A 26,054-nucleotide genomic window follows, 5' to 3' on the forward strand; every position below is an offset into this window, starting at 1 on the left:
CTTATCGAATGTCTTAATTATATCCGCTTTCAAATACTAACAAACATTAGATTCAAATTTGCTCATTAAAACTATTCAAAAATAGATGCATTAGAAAATACAGTGAATAATGTGTTTTGAAATGTTTGTATTCCATGTATGTATGTATGAATGTATGCCAGCTCTGTATATAAAACCTTTTTATGGGGGCCGCACCTAGTGGCTACGGTGACTTTAGTTATTGCAGTTTTTTTACTCAACTTTTGTATATAGAACTTCCAACGCCACCTTGTGGTTACGGCGTACAAAAAATAGCTCTATGTTAATAGTAAAGATTTTACATAGAAAGTTGTCAACATGAAATACATATGTCAGGCCATCGAAATTTCAAAATGGACGATTATATTCATTTACATTGGGAATCCATTTTTTCTCATGGCCAACATTAAAGATTCCTAGATTTGATTCTGCAAATAATCCAATTACACGATGCAGCCAAGCTCACTTTTTCTGTTTGAAAATTTTGATTTTTAATTATTACAAACAGTCAATTTCTTTCACGTGGGAAGTGTCTATCGTATTGGAAATATTGTATAGCTACGCCGATAAATGAAATATCATATATGTAACTAATCTAAAGGGGTCTCAAAATGAAGAAAAGTTTGATTAATTTCGTATTTGTATTTAGCTTACTTCAAAACGTAGGTATTATCTAAAACTCTTATGCCTTGCATCTCCATCGTAATATTTCCTCAAAATACAAATTGGAAATAAAATTCTTTTTTTTTATTGAAGTGTTAAACGATTAAGTGGTACCTACAGAAGAAACAAAATTTGCTAGAAGCATGTTCATCAAAAACTATAAAGGAATATAAGGTTAAATGTTTGCTAGAAATAGCTTAATAAAATAAAATCACATTCCGTCTTTGTATATAAAATCTATAGTACTATCATCAAGAGACAACGCGGCAAACGTCAAAAAAACTGGTCTATGATAATTTTATAGCTATTGGGCCTTACCAATAATCAAAATTAAAGCTCACTTAAATATTTAATTGGGTTTTAAATATTTTGCCATACCAATAAACATTTTAATAGTTAGGTTAAGGGCTAACACACAGTTAAGTTGTATTGTTGGGAAATTCAACTATAGACGCACAGTTAAATTAAACTCCATGGTTTGTACTGTCATTTTGACAGCACATCCAACAAATATTTTGCAGGTCACAAGAGTTGAGATTCGTTACGGTTGTTATAAAAAAGTAAGTCGAATAATACTTGTTTTTATATGTAATTGTGATTATGTCCTAATAAATATCCATCATTTTAGAAATGGCTGAAAAACAAAATTTAAAACGGCAGATCGTCAGATCGACGATGGCAATGGAGCAGCTACAAGTCGAAGGAGCTACACCACTTGTGCATGTAAGTAAGTAATAAGCTAAATGATGGCAAGTCATTCAGACAAGAGGCATTGAATTAATGCCAAACCAAGTAAGGGACCAATGAAGCCGCTACAAGCAATAGGTGCGGACCAAATAATTTGAACTCAGAGAGACACCGGTGGTGGAAAACCTCCCAAGGAACTTTCTGAGATCGATTATGAAATTTCTGAAATTTACGCTCTGGATTTTGTTGAAGATACCGCAGAATTTGATATCTATGCCTTTTTTAAAAAGTCATTAATAAATAATTGTTACTCAAAAATTTGTTTTGTTCTTATTTTTTTCTCTCAAAAATTTCGAACCATTTGTTATTTCGAACTCTAAATAATTTTAATTTAAATATTATAAAATTTAATTTTAATCAAATATTTTTGTTTTGTTTATGTTTGCAAATTCCGCTAATGTCAATTCAATGCTGTCTTTTTGACCAAAAATATAGTAGATATTGTAATAGAAGCCTAGACAATGGGCCTTACTAACAATAAATCGCTAAACACACGTTCAGGTATCCTTGAGTTAAATTTTAACAGCGAGTTAATTTGCGTGTATACTAATAACCGAAATAAACACGTCTTTTACTAGTGTTTATTTCGGTTATTAGTATACACGCAAATTAACTCGCTGTTAAAATTTAACTCAAGGATACCTGAACGTGTGTTTAGCGATTTATTGTTAGTAAGGCCCATTGTCTATAAAGATCCCATATAACATGGAAGAACCTTTATTTTCAATTTCCCCATCAGAAAAGGAAATTTAACGATGAGTCTTCTTTTCACTTTTCTTTTTCCCAAATAGAACATATATCGCAAAACAGATTGAATCAGCAACATATGATATGCAGTGGCACCAAACTACAAAAACAAAAAAAAAATATACAACCCTATGCAAGTTAAGAATTTTGTTTTCAGATAAGATGTTTAATATAAATAATCCATTTACGAATATACTAATTTGTATAGTTGCAGAATCGTATTTGTTTCGCATTAAATAAAAAGAAAAAAAACATTTAATAAATAGTTCCATCGTGTGAAAATGGTTTTTCAGAAGTGTGCAACTCACTTTCCGCACTTATTTTTTTCACTGAACCTTACAATGGACACCTCCAATGCTCTTCAAAAAAGAACATCTATTGCTAGCTGAATGCACCCATTTGGTGAACGAACACCGGCATTGTACCAGGGAGAAATACTGACTTCGCCCGTTTTCATTTCAAATGACCTAACCAACCAATCCGCATTCGACTTACCAACACTGTCACATATATTTTTTAAACCTTCGTGTACATACACGATTTTCCGTGGATGTGTAGAGCAATTTTTAAATTGAGGGAGAACGCGATTTTTATTCCAACGCATTGAATGGTAGAGTCGAACGCCATATTTTGTTTTGCATCGAAAACCAGTAATTTCGGTTGTTTTTAACATTCAAAATAAGCAAAAATGAGTGAATATCAAAGTGTAACTGCAGACGCACTTAATGCCACCCATTTGGAGCTGCAGGGCAATCCGGCAGCCCTTAGACGACCCTTTGATCCGACCGCACACGATCTGGAGAGCACCTTTCGTCTAACCCGTTTTGCTGACCTAAAGGGGAGAGGCTGCAAGGTTCCCCAAGAAGTCTTAGGAAAACTAGTATCCTCCTTGCAACAAGACTATTCCCTACAAGATGATTCACAATTCATGCATATGGCAATTCCCCGTATCGGAATTGGCCTTGATTGTTCGGTAATTCCATTACGCCATGGAGGGCTTTGTCTAGTGCAGACGACGGACTTTTTCTATCCGATAGTCGACGATCCATACATGATGGGTAAAATAGCTTGCGCCAATGTACTGAGTGACCTGTATGCCATGGGAGTGACCGAGTGTGATAATATGCTGATGCTTCTGGCTGTGAGTACAAAGATGACTGAGAAGGAGCGAGATGTTGTCATTCCCTTGATCATGAGAGGGTTCAAGGACTCTGCTCTTGAAGCTGGAACTACTGTCACCGGAGGCCAAAGTGTGGTAAACCCTTGGTGCACAATCGGAGGCGTGGCCTCTACTATATGCCAGCCAAACGAATACATTGTCCCAGATAACGCAGTGGTTGGTGATGTTCTGGTTATGACAAAGCCTCTGGGAACCCAAGTAGCCGTGAATGCTCACCAGTGGCTTGATCAGCCAGAACGATGGAATCGTATCAAGTTGGTTGTATCAGAAGAGGATGTACGCAAAGCATATCATAGAGCCATGAGTTCCATGTCCAGACTTAATCGCACAGCTGCTCGTCTTATGCACAAGTACAATGCTCATGGATCGACCGACATCACCGGATTCGGACTTTTGGGACACGCACAAACACTGGCTTCGCACCAAAAGAAGGATGTGTCCTTTGTTATTCACAACCTTCCAGTAATCGCTAAAATGGCCGCTGTGGCGAAGGCATGTGGAAACATGTTCCAACTGTTGCAGGGACACTCAGCAGAGACATCAGGAGGATTGCTTATTTGCTTGCCACGTGAACAAGCTGCAGCATACTGCAAGGACATTGAAAAACAGGAGGGCTACCAGGCTTGGATCATTGGCATTGTAGAAAAGGGCAACAAGAGTGCTCGGATAATTGACAAGCCACGAGTCATCGAAGTACCAGCTAAGGATTAAATAAGTTGAGTTTATTTTTTTTTATCTTTCTCTGTACTATGTTAATGATTCGACTTTTTTTAATATTAAATAGTTTTATTATTTCTTTTGTGTCAACCAAATGCTGAAACAATAAACTTTATGCTTATGTATAAATATAACTTTCTGTTTTGAAGAAAATGTTAGATTTGTTCACGTCATTAACTTAACAACAAAATAATTGAATTAAACGAAAAATAAAAACCACCTTCAAATATTTCCTTCTAATTAAAAAAAAACAACTAGGTACTATTTAAACAATAGAATTAGAAAATGAGGATCTTTGAATGGATCGCGTTGCTTGGGCTTGGGAGTCAAATGATGCTTATCGCATCTTGTTTGATAAGCTTTATGTTTATGTCCGGGCTTGACTGTTCTTGTTTATTATAAAAAGAGAAACACATGAGGCAAATAAAAATTTGGTATAATATTGCTCAAAAAAAATAATGATGTACTTTTTGTTTTGGTTTTCTAAACAAATTTAAAATTGACCTCGTTTGTAAGATACAAGGCAAAGAAGTAAGTAAGTATGTAATTATTACAAAATTTTATACAATTTTTTGAATTTATATGCTCTGGCTATGCCGTCAGCCAGGTTGACAAAAAAAATTAAGAATATTTAAAGTTGTGTATGTTTTGGATTTAATAGAATTCTGTTACTAATAATAATCTATGCTTGTAAATATCTTTCCAAAATGTACTTAATGTTTTCCAATCATGCTCGTTAAAGATGTTAATAGTCTTTTGTAAGATAAGATTATTTTCCCCGAAAAAGTATCGTCTTTTTTGAATATTGGACAGATACCAATGAGAGGTAGACAATCTTCTTTTGATTTTAAGTTGCACAGCGTACAGAATTGGTTAAAACTACCATTATAAGGACTTCCATTTATGTTGAGAACTTCACATCTTGCTTTAAAGATTAGGGATATCTCTTCATAACTCAGTGAATCCTTGAAATAATGTCTGGCACCAAGATTATAGCTGAGTTGACTAGATTATTCTAATGCGTGAGTCTTGAGCTTCTTCTACCAGTGAATGCCTCATTATGTCCTCATTTTTTCCAATGATGCTGTACATTTGTTCTTTCACATGGTTTACATTGCTAAAATCAACATCCAATCTCACTCCACACTCATTGCCAACAGATTGCCATCTTGCAAACCATTAGTCCTTGTTTCTCAGCTAATATAAAAGAAGTTTTTTCGAAAGTCTTGTGCTCTGATGGTTGCTGCAGACTTTGATGATGTAGTCAGCTTGAGACTTCAGGGTGCTTGATGGAAGTTTTGAAAGTCCTGTTTCTAAATATATGGCATAACTTGGCGTATTCAGAGTTAGGTTGAAAAGTTTCTTTATAAAATTTTTCGATTTCTTCATATTCCACTGATCCTCAAACCTGAGCAGCATACAAGAGAGGAGATTTCTCTACTGAATTAAATATGTTGTATTTTTTAGATAAATTGATTTGTTTTTTAGGTTAGGTTAGGTTAAGGTGGCTGCCGATTCAGAATCCACACACTTTGGCAAAAGAAAAGGCTTATTGTGATACCACATGAATCTAGAGAATTACTTCTCACTAGTCGAACCATTTTGAGCTTTTTATAAAGCGAAGAAGATATTTGATATCCTTTTTAGCTAGTTCGCTGGGATTTTCAAAAGAGTAGTCTCCCAGATGAAGTTTGCTTTCATAGCGAAAGAGCAGGGCAAGTGCAGAGAAGGTGAGAGATTGTTTCTTCTTCTTCGTTCATACAGCTCCTGCAGAAGTCGTTTGAGGCTACACCAAGTTGTATTGCGTGTCTGCCTATAAGACAGTGTCCCGTAAGGACAGCTATTAGGGAGCTAATATGAAGTCTGCTTTGAGATAACAAGTCTTTAGAGCTTTGAGTTTAGAGTTTTGTTTTTGCAACTCTTTTCTTTTTTCTCTTTGACAAATTGTAAGTTCTGGAAAAAGCATATAAGGACGCTAGCTTATCTATTGCCAAAATAGCTAAAAAAAAGTCGAGAGAAGCCGACACGTGATACCCAAATTTTTAGGTAATGAGCTTAAATATGGGAAATACATGAAAGGCTGCACACTGTGGCGACTTATATTAAGAAAAACGGCAAATTCTCACGACTCTTTGGCTAAAAACAGGGAAAAATGTGGTGTTAAAGTAATTCTAACAACCATGCGTCGCTTTATTTCGAAAGCTAAAAACATAAAAAGACTTAAAATCAAAAAGAAGCCACCCCTTAACCCAGTTCGAAAAGAGCAACGCCTCAGTTTTTGGTCTTCTCCGATGAAAAAAAAAAAATAATTTTGAAGGTCCCGATGGATATACATAGCTACTATTTCCATGACCTCCGCAAAGAAACTCATTATCTGGACCGGCTGCATTGCAGACTTGTAGATGTAATGGTTTGGGTAGCTATTTCCTATTATGTTACCTGCAAACCCCATTTTGTGTCAACAACAATGAATGCGTTGTCTTACAATGGTATATTGAAAGAGGCCTTTCCATACTTTCAAACCCTTTTTGGACCTATGCCCTGTAATTATCAACTATTAAGCTTGCCGCCCTACTCACCGGACTTGAAAATCATAGAAAATGTTTGGGGATGAATAACACGTATTCAACTATATCCGTACTAACCTACGCCATCGAATTGGCTTGGAGCGCGATTTCGCTAAATTATTTGGACAGTTTGTATGCATCCCTTCCAAACAGAATGTGTGAAGTTTTGGAGCAGAAAGGTGGCTCAACATTTTTGTTTGTTAAATAAAATACCCCAGTTACCTCCAATTTAAGTAACGTTAGTAATAAAAAGAAAAGTAATACTCTAAAATGTTCTTTTTATTAAATTGTCCTATTCAAGTGGTGCGAAATTTGGACCCCGCAGTTTGACTGTTTTTGATCAATAATTTTTCATTAATACTTAAATCCTTAGCATTAATTTTTTTTTCAGATGAAATAAAAACAATTAAACGAACTTAAAATTAAAAAAAAAATAGGTCTCTAGCATGTTTGGTTTGGAAACTATGGACGATAGAAAAAAACCTAAATGGTGTCTTATTTATGTGGCTTAATCTCTGTTTATAGTTTAGTTAAACTTTTCTACAATATTTTCCAGAAAGTACGAATCCATTCGAATAGGTATAAAATGAATCTAATAATAATATACAAAACCAAACTCAAAAACCATTGAGCGAATGCTTCTTTCGACCAAGTAACACTTCAAAAAAAGTTCTTTTTTTTTTTTTTGAAAACATAGGATGAATTATTAATTTGATTCATGAACGATTGAATTTATTGATTATTTTACATACATACATAGTAATATAAGACAAGATTTACAGTATAATTTGATAATAAATACAAATGAATACAACGATCTATTATTGTACATACGTTATAGGTTCTATCTATGATCAAACGAACAAATTAAACTAGAACTAGTTAAAATTGTATGTGGCATATGTATATGTTATTACTGTTTTACTGCAGCGATGTTAGTTTATCTGAAAAATATATAAAATAAATTTGAATTAAAATTTGAAATTTGTTTGTAAATTTAGATTTTGTTTTTGTTTAACCATTTCTGAAGTGAGCGAACTTAGGGCATCTTCAACGGTTGGCTTATGTCTATCGAATTTAGGTCTGCTTATGGGCGAAAAATTATCTAAAAGGTTGTGTTTTAATTTAAAAAAATAATATTAAGTATTTACTTCATACCGAAGTCTCCGCTTGAACTGGAATCCGTAAAACTTGGTGTACCTTCGGTCCACGTTGGAGTTGAACCTTCACCTGAGGCGGGTGGGGTCCATGCTAAGCCACCACGAGAAGAATATTGACTGCTAAGCGAGGTATCAACAGCAAGGTATGGTTCCAAATGAACTTCAGAAACACTAAAATATTTATTTACATAATTTTTTTTTATGAATTCAATCATGTATTAAGAAAAGCATTATGCGCTTATTTTGTTTAAATTTGAATATTGTTTAGCAACAAATAAATACATACAAAATTATTATTTTGTACTCTATTTTAAATAAAAAAAAGTCATTCGTTACACCTATGTGACCATGACAAGCAGAGTGGTGTTCTTATTAAAAAATACACCTTAGTGTTTTATCAACTTGATATTAGACGTGTACCAATTCAATAAAAAAGCAATGTGCCTTACAAAAGAGGCAAGAGATGTGCGCAAAAAAAGAGGCAGATCTATTGAGATTTTGATGGTCTTAATGTATCATCCTTATGAGTATTTTTGTTTAAAATAAGAAGAGAAAACGCCACTATCATGCCTTGGGGTTCAATTTACACAACCAAATTAAGATTTTTGTATAAATCTTTGAAAGTTAAAAAAAGTATTTCTGCCGTAGGTGTGTTATAAAAATAATATCGAAATCAAAATTTTATTGTAAGAAAAGAAGCGTCTTAGGACCAATTTCAAAAATTTTAAGCTCGTTGTGCATAGTCAAATATTAAATTCTAAAACCAGAAAACCATGAAATCCTTACTTTTAAGATGCCATAATAATTCTTTGTACTTATCTTTGATGGTTAAAGGAACGTTTTCTCAACTTTAAAACATATACAACAACAATTAAATATGGTATTTTCGAGGCTAAGGTAAATCACAACACAACATACATACAAAGTTCTTAACAACAAAGAAGGTACACATCTTTATATGGGTAATACTGTTCAACATTTTCAAGAAATTCTTATTTGTTGTGAACATTTCTTCAAATTTTATTACGACACATATGTATGTAAAATGATGTTCAAATGGTAGACATGTGCATTCAAGAGGACACAAGCGTCCACAGGTTTTTCTCAAAACCCACCTCTGTCTATCAACTCCTACTCTCACCTCCCCGCGGTGAACATCGGGTGCCTAGTACCTCAACTGGAGATTGGGTTCCAACCCCAGTGGAAAGTTGTTGGGGGCAGCAAACGAGAGAGGGGGGGAGAGGTGTTTCCACTAAGGCACCTCTCCTTATCCAGGCGGCAGCGGACGAATTCTCGAGATAGAATCAACGGTGGCGTCTACAGTTCCAGTAAGGTCGAACTACTTAGTGAACACCTTATAGGGCTTCTTCGACATATTCGGAGCCCAGGCCTATAAGGAGCGGTTCATCCGGCTCCCCTTCCTTGGAGTTATACTAAGGATCTGGCCCTCCAGGTTGGGGGTTGTGCCGTCGGGGTGACTTCCTGGCCACGTAAAAACATCATAGTCTCGAAGCAACAACAAGCCTCGGATACGGACGGATTCACTGTTGACAACCCACGCAAACGAAATAAGGACAACGAACTTCGGATATGTACGTGGAATGTTAGGTCCCTTAACAGACCACGTGCAGCCGAACAATTAGCGGAAGCCCTAAACTGCTGCAAGGCAGATATTACAGCCATCCAAGAAGTGCGATGGGATGGACCGGGTAAACGCAAACTAAAAGACTGCGATATCTACTACGGTGACTGCTACCGAGAACAAAGACAGCGTCTATTTGGGTGTGGATTTGTTGTTGGAACTAGGCTCAGGCAAAAAGTCTTGAGTTTCAACAGTGTGAGCGAGCGCATCACGACAATCCGCATCAAGGCTAAATTCGCCAACATAAGCCTAATATGCGCGCATGCCCCAACAGAGGAGAAAGATGAAGACACCAAAGATATGTTCTTCGAGCTCTTGGACAAGACATATGAGCAGTGCCCTGGCTATGACATTAAAATTGTCTTAGGAGATTTTAATGCCAAGCTAGGAAGAGAAGACATCTTTGGTGGCATAATCGGGAGATACAGCCTGCACGACACTACCTCCGACAACGGATTCAGGCTGGTCGATTTCGCTGCGGGGCGAGACGTTCTGGTAGCTAGTACGACATGGAAATCTCCTGATCAATCAACCGTCAACCAGATTGACCACATTGCGATCGACGCACGACACTTCTCCAGTATTCAGGATATCCGAACATTCCGAGAGGCCAACATTGACTCGGACCACTACCTCGTTGTAGCCAAGGTACGGCTACGGATATCCCGATCCAAGCCAAAACAAGGAAGTACTGTGAGAAGATTCGACGTTAGACGGCTACAATCGCAAGAGACTGCCATGTCCTTTTCCGATCGAGTCTCTAATAACCTCCTAAGGAGTCCTATGCTTCCTGCATTAAGCATTGAAAACCAGTGGCAACATTGCCTTGCAGCCATCAGAGATGCCGCCTCTGAAGTGCTAGGTTTCACACGGCCACCACAGCGAAACCCCTGGTTTGACGACGAATGCCAGCAAGCTCACGCAGCGAAACAAGAGGCATACAAAACGGCGCTGCACAAAAGGACGAGAGCTGCTCGCGAGCTCTACGAGCAGAAGAGGAGAGAGGAACACCGGCTTCTTAGACGGAAAAAAAGGGAGCATGAGAAGCGCGCGATCGAGGAGATAGAGGGATGTCACAACAGGAATGAGGTTCGTAAATTTTACCAAAAGGTAAAAAAAACCTCCCAAGGGTACCAGCCACGAACCGAAGCCTGTAAAGACGATCAAGGGAACATCGTAGTAGAACCACAGTCGATGCTGAGAATATGGAAAGATCACTTCTCCAAATTATATAACGGCGAAGACGAACCGAATTCCGCTGTAAGGGAGATAGAACCACTCAACCTCGGCGACGCAGATCAACAATTCCGCCTACCCGACCTTGACGAAGTGAAGATAGCTATATCTAAACTTAAGTCAAACAAAGCTGCTGGAGCTGACGCCATCGCTGCCGAACTATTCAAAGCAGCAGGCGATGACTTGGTACGGAGCATGCACCAACTCATCTGCAAAATTTGGTCGGAAGAAAGCATGCCCGATGAGTGGAATCTCAGCATAGTGTGCCCGATACATAAGAAAGGAGACCCTCTAAACTGCGCCAACTACAGAGGCATCAGTCTTCTTAACATTGCATATAAGATCCTCTCTGCCGTATTATGTGAACGTCTGAAGCCATTCGTCAACAACCTGATTGGTCCTTATCAGTGTGGCTTCAGACCAGGAAAGTCCACTATCGACCAAATATTCACACTACGGCAGATCTTGGAAAAAACCCAGGAGCTTCAAATCGATACCCACCATCTCTTTATCGATTTTAAAGCCGCGTATGACAGCATCTATAGGGAAGAGTTCTACCGAGCAATGTCTAGTTTTGGCATCCCTGTCAAACTTATCCGTTTGTGCAGAATGACGATGGAGAATGCACGCTGCTCTATCAAGGTCGGAAAAGATCTTACCGATGCATTTGATGTCAAAAAAGGTTTTAGACAAGGCGATGCATTGTCATGCGACTTCTTCAACATCGTTCTGGAAAGAATTGTGCAAAACTCAACCGTCAACACTAGAGGCACAATCTTCCAAAGATCCATCCAATTACTCGGATACGCAGATGATATTAACATAATTGGAAGATCAAAGCGTGATGTCAGTGGAGCGTTTTTGAGCATTGCGACGGAAGCGAAGAAGATGGGTTTAGTGGTCAATGAGGGCAAGACCAAGTATATGCTGTCATCAAAAAAGGACACTGAACAACGACGTCTTGGACAAAACGTCACCATGGACAGCTATAACTTTGAGGTAGTTAAGGACTTTGTCTACCTAGGCACCGCTATTAATGCAGACAACGACACCAGCGCTGAAATCAAACGAAGAATAACTCTTGCAAATCGCTGCTTCTTTGGACTTAGAAGGCAATTGAGAAGTAAAGTCCTCTCTCGAGCATGTAAAATCACCATCTATAAGACACTCATCATCCCGGTTCTCATTTATGGCGCTGAGGCCTGGACCCTGTCAAAGAAAGATGAGAGCGTCTTAGGATGCTTTGAGAGAAAAATTCTTCGGGCGATTTTTTGGTCCCGTACGCATAGATGGAGAATGGAGGAGAAGATATAACGACGAGCTGTACGGGCTGTACAGCGACACTGACCTAGTTAGCAGAATCAAAGTCCAACGGCTTAGATGGCTAGGTCATGTAGAGCGGATGGACATCAACGCTCCAGCCCGGAAGGTCTTCGAATCCAATCCCGAGGGACGGCGCAGTAGAGGAAGACCGCGACTCAGGTGGCGCACCCAGGTGGGAGAGGACCTCAACCAACTTGGCGTGCGAAACTGGAGACAGCTAGCTAGGGACCGAGCTGGCTGGAGACGCTTGTTGGTTGAGGCCCAGGTCCGCCCCGGACTGTAGCGCCACCTTAAGTAAGTAAGTATGTATGTAAATACTAGCAACTAATGAGGATTTTTTCTAAAAGCAAACTAAGTACTGGAAATATTATTATTTCACAAATTTGTTGAATTATTTTGTCAATTTGCAAAATTATCACAAATATTCGAATTTTCTGACAATTACATATATCTGAAACCTTTCATCTACTAAATATTTGAGACAAAAAAGATTTCTGAATTTGATTATTTTGGTAATACTTGTGGACATCATTGAAACTATTGAATAGCCAAGAGAGATTGGGCAGGTTCAGACAACATAAGGGACTTGAAAGTTAGGCAAGTTTCTAGTATCCGATTGCCCAGATGCCAAAAAATTACCTTCCAATTAAGGCAACTTTGATGGAAAGTTAGTTAAGAAAAATCTCCCTGACTATTAAGTCAAGTCTACTTCTATCAAAATGACAGTTGATAATGTAGGAGTGCTTTGTAGACAATAATTTTGTTGGTGCTTTTTGTACTATGAACTTAAGGTAGAGGTTTGTGAAGTAAAGTTCTGAATTTAAAATTCATGACACTTGAAAAACTAACTATTCGCCTTGGTCAAAATTTACGTCCAAAAAATGAAGTCCTTTATGTTGCCTGAACCTGCCTAATGTTTACAACGCAAAACAGAAGGTAACGAGTATTTTTTTTAAATCTGGAACAACTTATTTCCGAGTTGGTTTTTTTTTGACAGCTGTCACTTTATACTCAGTTTGGTTTGCTATTTTAGGAGCCGGTTAAATCTATCAGTCAAATTTGAAACAGAAGGAATCTGATATGTTTTACTGACGAGGGCTTAGAGCCATCAGTACATTTACATCATTAAATGTTTTGTTTTCTTTCGATCATAACATCGATCTTAGCTCGTCAGACAATTTTTTTGCTGTATCTTTCATCAGTAACATTTTTAATGATGTGATCGAAACAGACAAAATTGGAACACCAACAGTAAACTAAATTAATTTTTTTTTTTGGCTTTCGGCAGTCAGCTGTTCACTAAATTGAAATTTCAAAGTTTCATTTTTGAACATAAAAGTATCGCTGCTCAGGAAAATAATTTTCCTCCCGGAAATTAGAAAAATACAATTTTAGAGAAAAATAAATACGAAATTACACTTTTTTTCTCAAAAAAATTCTGTGTACATTTTATTTCTAATCAAAGGGAAACACAGTCAAATATCGATTTAAAAATTGTTCCTGATCGATTTTAATCATAGCTATAACTGGCCCCTTATAATGAATAGACCAATTTCTGAATAATTTTTGTAAATTATTCAAATTGTTTACCAAAATAATCGTTCGGTTCGAGGGCCGCATCGAAAAAATCAGTTGATTGAAAACTTTTGATGAGCGCATTATTTCGCGTAGTGGGTCTTGTGGCGATTTAACCCCTCTAGACTGTTTGGGGTTATGTGAAGTTGCTTGTCTACGTCATCCAAAACGTTTGGTGCCTTGGAAGGGAATATTCTGTGCGTTATTGCTGATATACTGACTCAAGCTACAAAAACTAGTCGAAAATTGAGTCACGGCTAGAATTTATTATTTTTAAATGAACTAACTCGTTTCTGTAACTTGAAAAGTTGAATGTTTTCCAAAAGGACAACAAGTAAGAATAATATCAAAAAAGAATTTGGCTCTTCTCCCATACCTTGGATTGAAATGAAAACCTCAGTTGAACAAATGCTAATACTGTTGGCAATATACTAATCAAATCGCAATTCAAATCCTGTCAATGTTTTCAACTGCATAAATTTGAACAAAACTTAAAGGAACTTAATGAATAAATATTCTTATATGATGCAATCGTTATAAAATGGAAATTAATATTTTCAAAAATAGTCTTTGCTTGGGGAAGAAATTATACTTTAACTTTATTATTAGATTTGTTGCTACTCACCTAATTGTATCTTCCCTGGTTGATGTTCTCAACATCGATCCGCTTGTGTTCACTTGACGTTCATTCTTTCTACGTCCAGAACTTTGTTTCTGTAAGCTTTCTTCAGAAATTTCATCAAAAGCAGGGGGAGGTGTCGAGCAACAAGAAGGTGTAGTGCCTAGCAGTACATGAAATGAATGTTATCTAACGTATAATAAATTAAACTATAAATTAGTGATTAAGGACTAGGTATCTAGAAGTATAATAAGAAGATGAGTTTGTTTAAAAGAGCGAAAACTAAAATAAAGTATGTATATAATGGTGTAGGTAGATGAGACTTAAGCTTTTCCTGGACGACTTTTTGAAAAATGTTTTGTGTTGCAGATGGAGGAGTTTTAATTTTGTTTTTAAATTTTCATATCATATGTCCACTTGAAACTGTTGAAAAAGCATCGAAATTCTTGCTTTGCATTTCAAATTTTTGTCGAGCTCTGATGAAATTTGAATTCGGACTCTTTGAGAAATTATTTCGATATGCGTGGTTACTGGTAGAAGTGTTTTGAATTGTTGATACCGATGATGGTGGATACCTATTTTTAAACTGTTTTACTGCCGTAGTGTCTCTACTTGAGGTAGTCGAGGGTTTTCGATCACTTTCAATGGGCTGCAAATTAGGCTTTTGTCGTCGAGCCCTAGTATTGTTTTCGAGTTCTCTTTTAACCTCGATAAATGAATTCAAAGATTGTAGAATATTCTCTTCTTGTCCATCGTCTTCTCCGAATGCCATATCAGCGTATTGAATGTACTTCTGCTTGTCTCGTTTCTTTTTTGTAGCGTGTACTTTTCGTGGAACCTGCAATGTGGCCGTTGAATTTTCAGGCTGAATGGGCGGAAAGCTTTTGACAATAGATCCAACAGTTGACATATAACTATGCGACATGAAACTATTTCTCTTTTTAAATAGATCTTTTCGAGTAACGGGTTGATATTGGGTTTCATTAGGAACTATCGTTTGTTTGTTTGGATGATAGTCATCTTCGACGTCAAAAAGATCATGCAACTCCAACCAATCTTTAACATTACTAGGTGAGCGACGTTCGCCAAATTTGGGAATTGGTGGCGCTTGAAGGTGGTCTATTTTTTGGGATTGGTTATCATAACTTATGTGTCTACCTGTTGATGAAGCTCGTTGCTGTAGAGAAGATTGCTCCTCTAAAACGGATGTGGATTTTGGTTGTCGCGTTTGTTCTCCTTTTTTATTTCGAGGAGATCCCCGTGGTGGCACTGGTGGTGGTACTTTCGCTTTAACAGTACTTGCTGATTTTTGTTTGCTTTGAGGTCCACTCGAATTTGAAGCCACTGCTGTTGCTCTGTTTGGTGGTTTTGAAACTTGGCTACTTGATACTTGAGATAGGCCAGCAGTGTTAGCAGCTATATAAATTTTAAGGAACAAACAAATTGGCAAAGGTTAAAAAGAAGCTGAAAACACATAATTTCGTATAAGCTTACACCGGGATTCCGTTTCGCTATCAATAGACTTTTGTATAACCCGCGATAAACTCTTCTTCTTCGATGGGGAATGTTTAAGGGCTAAAAGATGAATTGTTTTTTTTTTTTAACATTAAGTCTATTTTTAAGAAAATACACAAAAATTAATTTAAAAAATACACTGCACTCATATCTACAAAGCTTGATATTTTTATGTGCAGCTTTTACAAAGTCTACGGACTTTATGTGTAGATTTATTATTATTTAAATTAAAGTTTGTAAACAAAAATCAAAAAACAATCTTTTCAAAATACACAATGTGTCCCAAAAATGTTTGCTTAACTAAAGTCTGACATGTTTAGTTAGAAAAATAATAATCTTTTTAAGCTTGATTTATTTTACCTATATAACTTGATACCAAAGTACGAAACTTTCTATGGTTCCCCTTAATTTCTGGGAGATCCACTTTGCAATAAAACGAAAAGATAAACATCATTAATATTTTTTAGCATTTTACATATGTACATAAATAAGTTTGGTGTGTGAAGTCTTTTACATGTTTGTCTGGTGAATATCAACTAGCAAAACTAAGTTTTGCGACTAAATGGTACTCACGTGAAGGGATTTTTCTAAACACCTTTTTAGCCATGAAGTTTTGAAAGCGTTGCGCATAAAAGGATGGACGGCAAACAGATACGGTTTCCTAGGAAGAACAAATATGCGTGTTTAGTATAAGCTTACTGAAGTATAAGGATGTTTTCGCATACTCCGTCGTGTATTATGGCCTTAAAAGTATGCTCTAACTTTTTTTTCAACCGGTAAGATTGCAAAATATCAATTATTCCGATAAAAAGAAGCAACCTTTCTCCTTTTTCGCTTCGGGCAGGAATACCACCAGGTCTTTAGAAAACATAATTTGTATTGAGGAATATTATAGAGCGGGTAAGAGATATGCGGATATACTCACGGAACATCATCTTCGTCATCAATAGGCTCGCTTTCCGCTTGGATACTCTCCATTGCTGTAGAGTGTGCAACCAGACGTTGTTTATTAACAGATCTATATAATAAGCTATAATTTCGTTTACTTTATTGGCAACAAAATTTTACGGAAAATAAGGAAATACAAATGTTTAGAATACATACCTATTTCTATTGATACTAGAGTTTTCACGTCCCTCCATTGCAATGCACTGATCAGCCTCAGGAGCATCTTCTAAATCCGAATCTTCACTTTTATTGGGAAGGTTTGCCTTTGGATTTGTATTACGGGCATTCTGTTTCTCTTTGGAAGAAAGATCTAAATTATGAACACCGACTAAAAGTGAATAGTCCATTATTTTGAAAGACTCTAAGACAGTACAGTCGCGTTGAATTGTTTTAATCAATGCATTATATGTTTCGGCTTCAAGAAGAATTCCATTTGGATGATGTTCCATGAAATCCAGGTCCTTAAATGTTGGCGATTTCTTACCCCGTTCAGCTTTCGATGCTTTCCGTTTGTATGTTGATCCTTTTAAATCGTATTTAAGATGCATTTTCACAAATGATGGTAGCAGATTATTCATAACAATTAATCGAACATTTTTGCTATTGCATTGAAAGCAGTAAAGACCAAAGAATTTTGGCAACAACGTCCTTGGATTTTGATTTAAATTCATATAATATCTACGTAATTAAAGTTAAAAGTTGAAAAATATTGGAGACAGGACAATTATTATAGTAAAATACCCTGGCAAAAGTTTTTGTAAGAATTCTCCCTCTTTATGTTGGACGGTTTTTATTATAAACTCGTCATCGTTGGTTAGGTAAAATATTGAACCGGATGCACCCGGATTTGATAATTCTCTCAAAGGAGCTGAACACATTGACATCTAGAAAACACAATTAAATACAAATTATCATATGAATAAGGAATAAAATAAAAACAAAATCTTAATTTTACGATTAAGAGGATATAACAAGTCTAACTAAGCAAAAGACAAGTTATTGATAAAAATAAAGGTTTGACAAACAATATAAAGCCTTTTAAATAAAGATGCTTAGAAACTGTAGGTTAGAAAATGTACTCTTCTTTTCTTTCCAAGGACAATACATGTTCCTTTAAACCCAAAATAAATTTTAACAAAAAGATAAAGAAATTAATTATTCAAGTTTGTGTACAAATAAAAAAGTATTCCTTACCATGAAGTCATCTGGTTGAATTCCAAACAAATCTCTAAAATAACGAAATGCAATGGGAGCATATATTTTAAATCTAAATTCGCTGTAGTGATGTGCAGGAGTTAAACTAGAGCCTTCAGGAGAAAATGATATGCTTTCTATCTCCCAAAAATCCATCATAAGGAGATCTCGCTTTGGCTTAGATGCAAGACTTCCGACCTTTAGACAAAAAAAAAACAACAAACCAAAACAAATGTTAGTAATGGTTTTAAAAAATATTAAGTAGAGTAATAAAAAGTTATATTATTTGGTACCGTATGTTGTATTCCCAACTGAATGGAGCCCATGATCTGTGAAGTTTGAATTTTTTTGTACGTAATTTCTCCACCTTCACCCACACGCCGATGGCCGATTTTTCGTTCTTTGTCGATTTTGCCATATTTTGAATTTTGTGCTCGCAGGCCCTAAATAAGAAATTTTTTAATTAAATTTAATTTAGTTGAAGAAAAAAAAAATACTTACCTCGGGAGTACTAAGTTGACCCAAGCGGTCTAGAAAAGTTAAAAGATTGTATTTAATTAAATGACCTTTATAAACAAAATAACAAACTAAAATGGTAGTACCCGTGGCATGATGGTTAGTGCGTTGGACTGTCATGCAAGGGGTCTTGGGTTCAATCCCTGCCTGTGCCACCTTAATTTAAAAAAAAATTAATTTTCGCGGGTACTGCCTCTTGCGAGGAACTGACAATTCCTTCAAGAGTAATTCTTGTCATGAAAAAGTGCTTTCTCAAACTAGCCGTTCGGATTCGGCATAAAATTGTAGGTCCCCTCCATTCCTGACAACATTACTCGCACACAGGAATGGTTGAGAGTTGTAAGTCACTAGGCCCTGGTTCACAACGGACTGTTGCGCCACCCCATTTGATTTGAACAAACTAAAATGGTTGTTCTTATGTTAAAAAAAGGAAAAGGTGATGAAGTTCAAAGAAACAATTCAAAAATAAAAGAGTAATGCTACTTTTGACGAAGAAATATTAGTCTTTCTGTAAAATGCTTTCAAGCAATTGGAATCGCTTATATAGGTTTTGATGGATCAAAATGCATGAAATCTAAATTGCCTTCTCATTTACATACGAGATGAAGTAATTTCTCAGTAATTTTAGGTATTAGTTCAAAACTGAGATAATCTTTTAGTTTATCCAAGTTATCAAGGAGCGAGAGGTCAAAATTGTCATTGCAGACGAATTACTCCGTAAACAAATCTTTATATCGGTTTACTTTTATATATTTATTACCATATCTTTTTACAAAGTGATGACTTCGTTTCAAGCTAGAAGACTTTCATAAAAGTATTCGTTTTTGTAAAAAGTCATTTTAGGATGACGAATCAATATTCAAAGTGTTTGGTATCGATGAAAGAATTTACGTCAGCTGTCCCTTACTAAACAGAAAGATTTTCTTAAAAAAAACGTTATTTGATTATTTCGGCAGTTATGGCCTTATTTAGAAATAATTATCAAAATTTTTGAATCTTTGATACACACACAAAATTTAATTTATAACTTTCGTACAAACTTGTTGGCAAATGCTGCTCTCCCAACTTTTCACTAAGAATTATTTATATTATTAAAAATTCAGTATTTCATTAGAAAAATATTATAAAAGATATAAATATTATGGAAAACTAAGACTTAAAATGAACTCTTCTAAAAACCTTAAAACTAACTCCTAAAATGTTCAACGTTGTCATGGCAACTCTATAATTGGCGTTTTAAATTGAGGTTAAAAAACAGAATAGACTCATTACTATTTTTTCAAGGTGTTAATCACATTACATTACAAGTTTTTCTTGCATCAAAAACTGTCGGAAGTTCTCACTAATAAGTTAGCTGAATACATATATATATAATACGCTCAACAAATGATCTTCAATTGAAAAGCTTATATCTGGAAGCGAACGCAAGTTATAAAATGTTATGTATGCAAAAAAAAAATGCTTATGATAATAAATAAGCAACTGATCTAGGTCGAACTAAAAATCCAAAGGACTTCTTTAAAATTGCGAAAGAAATAAACGTAAACAATTATAAAATAGATGCGGGTATTTCTACCGAAAATCTTGCCACTCACTTTAAGCTTCTTCTCACCAATGATTCCAGCTTTTCAACTTTCACAGCGGATTCATTAATCACTGACCAAATATAAGATGCATACAGCGAAGAAATTCAAGCTGTGTTAAACAAAGCAAAAAACAACAAGGCACCTGGTGAAGATGGAATTCCTAAAACAGGCTGGTTTCAGAAAAAACTTTTCAACGATCGATCACATTTTTGCTTGCCAAAAAAATAACAAAATTTAAATAAAAGTCAAAGAAAAAATTTTTATTAGCTTGAAAACTTCAAAATTTTGGTGAGATTTGTTAATCTGAGAATAATTGTAAAATATTAGGCTCATTTTTTTTAATATAGCACATAGAATTATGAAGAGTGAAGCACTGCACTGTAGAACAACGAGAAGCCATTTAATCTCTGCATCGAACAGCGGTGGATCCATAAGAACAGTGGTGGATCCATAAGAGAGATAGCAAAAGTCATTGGGCGCTCTGCCAGAATGGTGTGGAATGCTATAAACTCCAAAAATGTTGAAGAAAAGAGAGGGCGTCCGTTTAAATGACTCCAAGAAACAAAGCTACGTTGGTGAGAAAACCTAAAACTGATCCGTTTATGTCCTCAAAGGATCTGCAGTGAGAAATACGAACGTCAGTTAGTTTTATGCACGATCTCCAAGGAAGGTGTCCTTATTAAGAAAAGTATACACCAAAAAGTGGATCTGTTTTTCAAAAAGGCATCAGATGAAAGACGAGGCCAAGGTGGTCCTATTTGTCAAATTGAAAAGAAGCAATGGAGGAATGTGCTTTGGAGCGACGAAACGAAAATAAATTTATTCAGAATGGATGGAAAACAGTTTGTTGATCGCCCAAAGTGCGAGGCCTACAATCCGCGGTATACAAAAATCAACCGTGAAGCATGGAGGTGGCAGCATAATGTTATGGGGTTGTTTTTCTTGGTGGGGCGTTGGTCCAATATTCGTTATAGATGACATTATAACAAAGGAGTCGTATGTGGACATACTGCAAAATGTTATGCTTCCGGGGGCTGACGAAAACATGCCACTTAAATGGTGTTTCCAGCAATACAACGAATCTAAGCATACGGCAAAATCAACAAAGCTCTGGTGCCAGCGAAACAAGTTAAACGTAATGAAGTGGCTTTCTCAATCATCTAAATCTAAATCCTATTGAGAACCTCTGGAATGAACTGAAGATTGAGGTTAGTAAGCATAAGCATAGCAGCAAAGCGGATCCTTGGAAAATTGTCCAAGTAGTGTGGTATTCGATTTTACAAGGAAAGTGCAAGAAGTTGGACTCTATGCCAAATCGAATGGATGCAGTGTTGAAAAATAAAGGGGTTTTCAACGAAATTTTAAATATTCATAGCTAATAAATAAAAAAATGCATTGGTTATCAAAGTGTGTTGTTTTTCGCTAAATTAATCAAGGGTTGCTATTATTATGACCAACTTGTTGTGAAGCCTGAGGTAAATGGACTACGAAATTTTGGACACCTCTTTTAGTTTAAAAAAAAATGTATATAAAATAGGTAAGGAATATATTTTTGAATATTTGTATACTGTAAGTACTAAACACAATATTAGCAAAAACTTGAGAGTGTTGCTATTATTTTGGCCATAGCTGTATACGTAGGTACAAAAAAATACACATGAATCCAAAGTGTCTGTTTAAAATATTTCCTGTGTTTTAAGATTTAATAATGTACCCCAAGAAAAAGTTTGGTTTCAAAAATAGAAATGCTATTTTTTTTTTTAAGAAACCTTTATTTTCAAAATGTGTATTTACGAGTATCTAACGATAGAGCGTTGATTGATATAGAAAATTTCAAAAAATAAAATTTTAAAGATTTTCAAAAATCAAAAAAGGAAAATTTAACATTTTTGATCATCAGATTTTTTTTAAAACAGTATAAGACATAATATAAAAATTAGTGAAATCTGTTCATTAGTTCTTAAGTAATCACGTCTGTGCGTGAGTGTGTACGTACATTCGGGAACTTTTTTTCGTCGTCCATAGCTCAAGAACCAGTAGAGATATCGACTTCAAATGAATTTTGTTATACGGATAACAACGCAGAAAGATCTCTCAAGAAAATTGCGTGGGTGGTTTTTTTTACCATAGCAGTTAAAAAAAAGGTGAACATTTTGGTTAACATTACATTTCTCACAAACTAATGAGGCTAGAGACTTGTATTAAATTTTATATGGTATATTGTAACGTGATACCAAACAAATATAGTTTTGGAAAAAATCCAAATAACGTTTTTTTTATAAATGAAAAAAAAAACTGAAAAAAAATTGTCACCTCGAAAATTTTACGAATAGAAAATGATTTTATCTCTTAAACAATTTTGTGCAGCGAAAAATAACGTTTTTAAGATTTAGTAAAATGTTGAGAAAAATCAAATTGACAGTTTTTTTTTATGAAAAATAAAAAAATAAAATAAACATTACTAAAAGTTGGTAAAAATTGAATTTCGACTCAAATATCTTTTCAAAAATTTGAGATTATTTCAATTAATTTAATTTTATAAGAATTATTGTTATTAACATTTGGAAAAATTTTAAGAAAAATCAAGTTGACATTTTTTTTAAAAGAAAATTTAACAAAAGTTATTAAAAATTGAATATCGACTCAAATATCTTTTCAGAACTTTAAGATATTGGCCTTAAACTATTTTTATCTTTTAAAAAATATTGTAGTCAATATTCAGTAAAATTTTGAGAAAAATCGAATTGACATTGTTTTTATGAAAAAATAAAAACTTAAAAGAAAATTTAACTAAAGTTGGTAAAAATTGAATTTCGACACAAATATCTTTTCAAAAATTTGAAATTATGGCTTCCAGCTAATTTTAAGTTATAAAAAATATTGCTGTCAACATTCGGCTAAATTTTAAGAAAAAACGAATTGACAGTTTTTTTATGAAAAAATAAAAACTTAAAAGAAAATTTAACGAAAGTTGGTAAAAATTTATTTTTGACTCAAATATCTTTTCAAAACTTTATGATATTGGCTTTAAATAACTTTATTGTCTTTCAAAAATATTGTTGTCAACATTCAGTGAAATTTTGAGAAAAATCTAATGGAAATCAGTTTTATGAAAATATAAAAACCTTATCAAAATTTACTTTCGACTCAAATAGCTTTTCAAACATTAAAAATATTGTCTTCAAACTTTTTTCGTTTCACAGAAAATATTGTTTTCGATATTCAGTAGATTTTTATTATAAAAATCCAACAGTCTGTTTTTTCATAAAAAAATAATATCAACAAAAAATATTACGCAAATTTGGTAAAAATTTTGGTTCGGTTCTCGATGTCTCTCAAATTAATTTCATTTCCAATTTATAGAAATTTAAAAAATGTTACTCAAATTGGTAAAATTTGTTTTCGACTAAAAATCTATTTAACAAACTTAGTTTTTCAAACTAAACTATTTCTTTAAATTAAAAATATTGCAAGTAGTTTTAATTTTTTTAAGAATAATTTAACTGACAACTTTTTTAACCCAACACGAAACCTACAAACTTTTAAGCAAGACAAATCGACATATGGGATGGGAACTTATCAGTGAGAGTCGCATCGCAGCTTCTTTTTTTTTTAAATGAGATAAGTTGAAATAAAATAGAAAAAATTTAATAAAAATCTATCTGTTCGTTTTTGAGAAAATTCGAATTTTTGATGTTTGACCAACAAATTTGTATGGGCACTGTTATTTTTAGTCTTTAAAAAACAGAAAAAACGTCTAACGCTAATCGGCGTAAAACCTTAACTTCCAAGTTTAAACTCAATGGAAGAGGCGAGGACAGACAGTCAAACAGACGGACGGAATAGGGAGACCCACTTTTTTCGACTTCGAAATTTTTACGAATGCAATACTTGTCCTATACAAGTGTTTATGTGGGCCAATTAAAAATGATAAAAAGGAGTGGTAAACGATTAAATGATCTTATTTGTACTTTAAAAACCATCCAAGTTTCCAAATAAAAATGTTCATCAAAACAGTGATCCTTATGTAGAATATATGCCATGGGGATGTATTTTAAATATTAATTCGAATATAATTATTTTATCTTTTTTGTATTATATACATTTTGTATATAGTATGAACTTCTTTAAAAAACAATTCAAAGCTAACAGATTAGATGCTAAGAACAAAATCGTAATTCTTTTAAAAATCATAAATTAATAAGTGACACAAATTCGAACCTATAATCGAAATTTTAATTTGAATCGACCCAGTTATTTAGACTGTAGCCTTGAAAACATGCGAATAGAATAGATATACAAGAAGGAATGTGGGGACCTCTTTTCATACAATCATATATCTTGTGATGTCATGAGAATATCATTCGAGTAAATGCTATTTGTAAAAGTACCCACATTTGTCTCCACCAACAAGAAAACTGTATGTCCCTTAAAAAAATCATTAACATTCAGATTTTTCTTGTTTTTTTATGAGAGTGAGATTTTGAAGAAAATCTCCCTACTTTTTAAATTCTAAGAAAAATACTAACGATTTAATTTAGATTAAATCTAAATAATCGCTTTTTGTATTAATAATAATCTGAAGGAACCAGATAAACATTTAATAATTATGATTCGTGAAATTTAATTGTTTCTTTCTTAAAAAAGAAAAAAAAAAACATTTGCATTATTATTTGCCTTCAAATATTTTCTACCAGAATAACGATATGAAAACTATTTATAAAGTTTTGGTTAGTTGGCCTATCTTTCAGTTTTAAAGGTTGTTAATCCTTCCACCAGTTGTCCTGGTGAGTGGACGAAATATCGATTTAAGCACCAAAATAACAAGCAAAAAACTTTAAACCTCCAATGGAAAAAAAGAGTACAACAATTCAATATTATAAAAACATACAAATCGAATGTACATATATGCTATTAATATAATTTATTTTATTATTTTTTATATTTTACCATTAGAACACAATAAATGGGAGGATAAATATACACAATACACATTAAAAACTCATTTATCAATTAGTTATCCCTTCCGGCACTTGAACAGAATCTACTGGTTTTCAATTCGATATACAGAGAAGATTGTGGAGAAGGAAGGACCTTCAAGATTTTAATAATTTTTAACTAACTATTTTCAACCCTTCCGGTTCATTCACATAATCAATTTTCATTGATAATCCGAATTTAATCAAAGAAAAACACAAAACAATAAAAAGACTTGAAGAATTTCATTTGACGAAAAAAAACACACTTATTCCTTGACATTGTTCCTTTTAAATTATGAGGAAGAAAAAATAAGCAAATATTTTTTTTGGTATAATACATTGCTTCCTACACGTTTATTGATTGCAAATTTTGTTGGTGAAAAAATCAAAAAGACTTGTAGTACTTTGTCTTTTCATAATTTGTTATTAAGGGTTAATAATTTTTGTTTACGAAAGAATTAGTTTTTATTTAATTTAATTACCATCTTTTTCGCAAATAGAACTATCCGCGTTTTTAGTATTAGTTAGAGATGATGACTCCAAGTCAATTGAATTTATTCCGTCAATTGACTCCATCCTAGCAATTTTTGTTAAAGCAAATAATAGAGTATTTTTGTTTTTTTAAGTCATATTTTTAACAAAAAGTTTAATCTAAAACTTAGATTTTGTATGGTAAGGAAAATAATTCTTGTGAGTCCGTTACTTAACAAACCTTAACTGAAATAAACGAACTAAATTTTGATCATTCTCTTGTGGGAGAGGGGAGTATATTCAAGTCTTCCTCCAACTCATTTATGTATACAAGATATTACTCATTTTATGCTCTTCAACAAAATTAGCTTTTTCTTTTCCTTGATGAAAATCATGCTCAGTCAATAGGAATTACACGGAGCAGAATCTAAAATGAAATCAACCCTTAGTATTGTTTTGTTATTACCATCAACATGTTGAAAACAGGTCGGTAAAACAGATTTGTCTTGCTTGAAATCCTAACAGCTGACATTAAAAAAAAACAACACTTGCCAGTTGAAGATATTGGTGGAAACGTCAGTGGATCTATCGGATATAATTTTGCAGTTATGTACTGTACTTTTGTCTATTACCTTCAACGATTTGAATACC

The 26,054-nt window shown here is 34.3% G+C and overlaps 2 protein-coding genes across 4 annotated transcripts; one reads left to right on the plus strand and one right to left on the minus strand.

The window, feature by feature from the left end:
• The first annotated feature begins 2,748 nt into the window (after window positions 1–2,748).
• On the plus strand, window positions 2,749–4,291 carry LOC129951499 (inactive selenide, water dikinase-like protein). Its single transcript, XM_056063687.1, has one exon. The coding sequence runs from the start codon at window positions 2,864–2,866 to the stop codon at window positions 4,064–4,066; it is 1,203 nt and encodes a 400-aa protein (XP_055919662.1). The 5' UTR covers window positions 2,749–2,863; the 3' UTR covers window positions 4,067–4,291.
• A 3,051-nt stretch (window positions 4,292–7,342) lies between these two features.
• Window positions 7,343–25,674, minus strand: LOC129951396 (phosphatidylinositol 4-phosphate 5-kinase type-1 alpha). Of its 3 annotated transcripts, none has more exons than XM_056063520.1 (16): window positions 25,415–25,674; window positions 18,353–18,381; window positions 18,145–18,294; window positions 17,852–18,049; window positions 17,399–17,541; window positions 16,814–17,335; window positions 16,635–16,739; window positions 16,435–16,567; window positions 16,283–16,370; window positions 16,070–16,132; window positions 15,689–15,769; window positions 15,353–15,610; window positions 14,201–14,357; window positions 7,798–7,970; window positions 7,659–7,722; window positions 7,343–7,583 (listed from the first exon to the last, which is right to left on the minus strand). In XM_056063520.1, exons 1-15 carry the CDS (start codon window positions 25,506–25,508, stop codon window positions 7,679–7,681), a joined length of 2,238 nt encoding a protein of 745 aa, XP_055919495.1. In that variant the 5' UTR covers window positions 25,509–25,674; the 3' UTR covers window positions 7,343–7,583; window positions 7,659–7,678. The 3 variants fall into 3 exon arrangements, with proteins under 3 accessions (XP_055919495.1, XP_055919494.1, XP_055919493.1); XM_056063519.1 differs by having other exon boundaries at window positions 7,659–7,744; window positions 16,635–16,727; window positions 25,415–25,673; XM_056063518.1 differs by having other exon boundaries at window positions 7,659–7,744; window positions 25,415–25,673.
• Window positions 25,675–26,054: the final 380 nt, after the last annotated feature.

The sequence above is a fragment of the Eupeodes corollae genome, chromosome 3 (assembly GCF_945859685.1).
Source record: "Eupeodes corollae chromosome 3, idEupCoro1.1, whole genome shotgun sequence".
NCBI lineage: Eukaryota > Metazoa > Arthropoda > Insecta > Diptera > Syrphidae > Eupeodes > Eupeodes corollae.

Coding starts and splice junctions, on each gene's coding strand:
- LOC129951499 (XM_056063687.1), top strand. CDS start 2,864: ATGAGTGAATATCAAAGTGTAACTGCAGACGCACTTAATGCCACCCAT.
- LOC129951396 (XM_056063518.1), bottom strand. CDS start 25,508: ATGGAGTCAATTGACGGAATAAATTCAATTGACTTGGAGTCATCATCT. Junction 18,050..18,144: donor AGTTGGGAATACAACATACG/GTACCAAATAAT, acceptor TTTTGTCTAAAG/GTCGGAAGTCTTGCATCTAA. Junction 16,740..16,813: donor TCTAGTATCAATAGAAATAG/GTATGTATTCTA, acceptor ACGAAATTATAG/CTTATTATATAGATCTGTTA.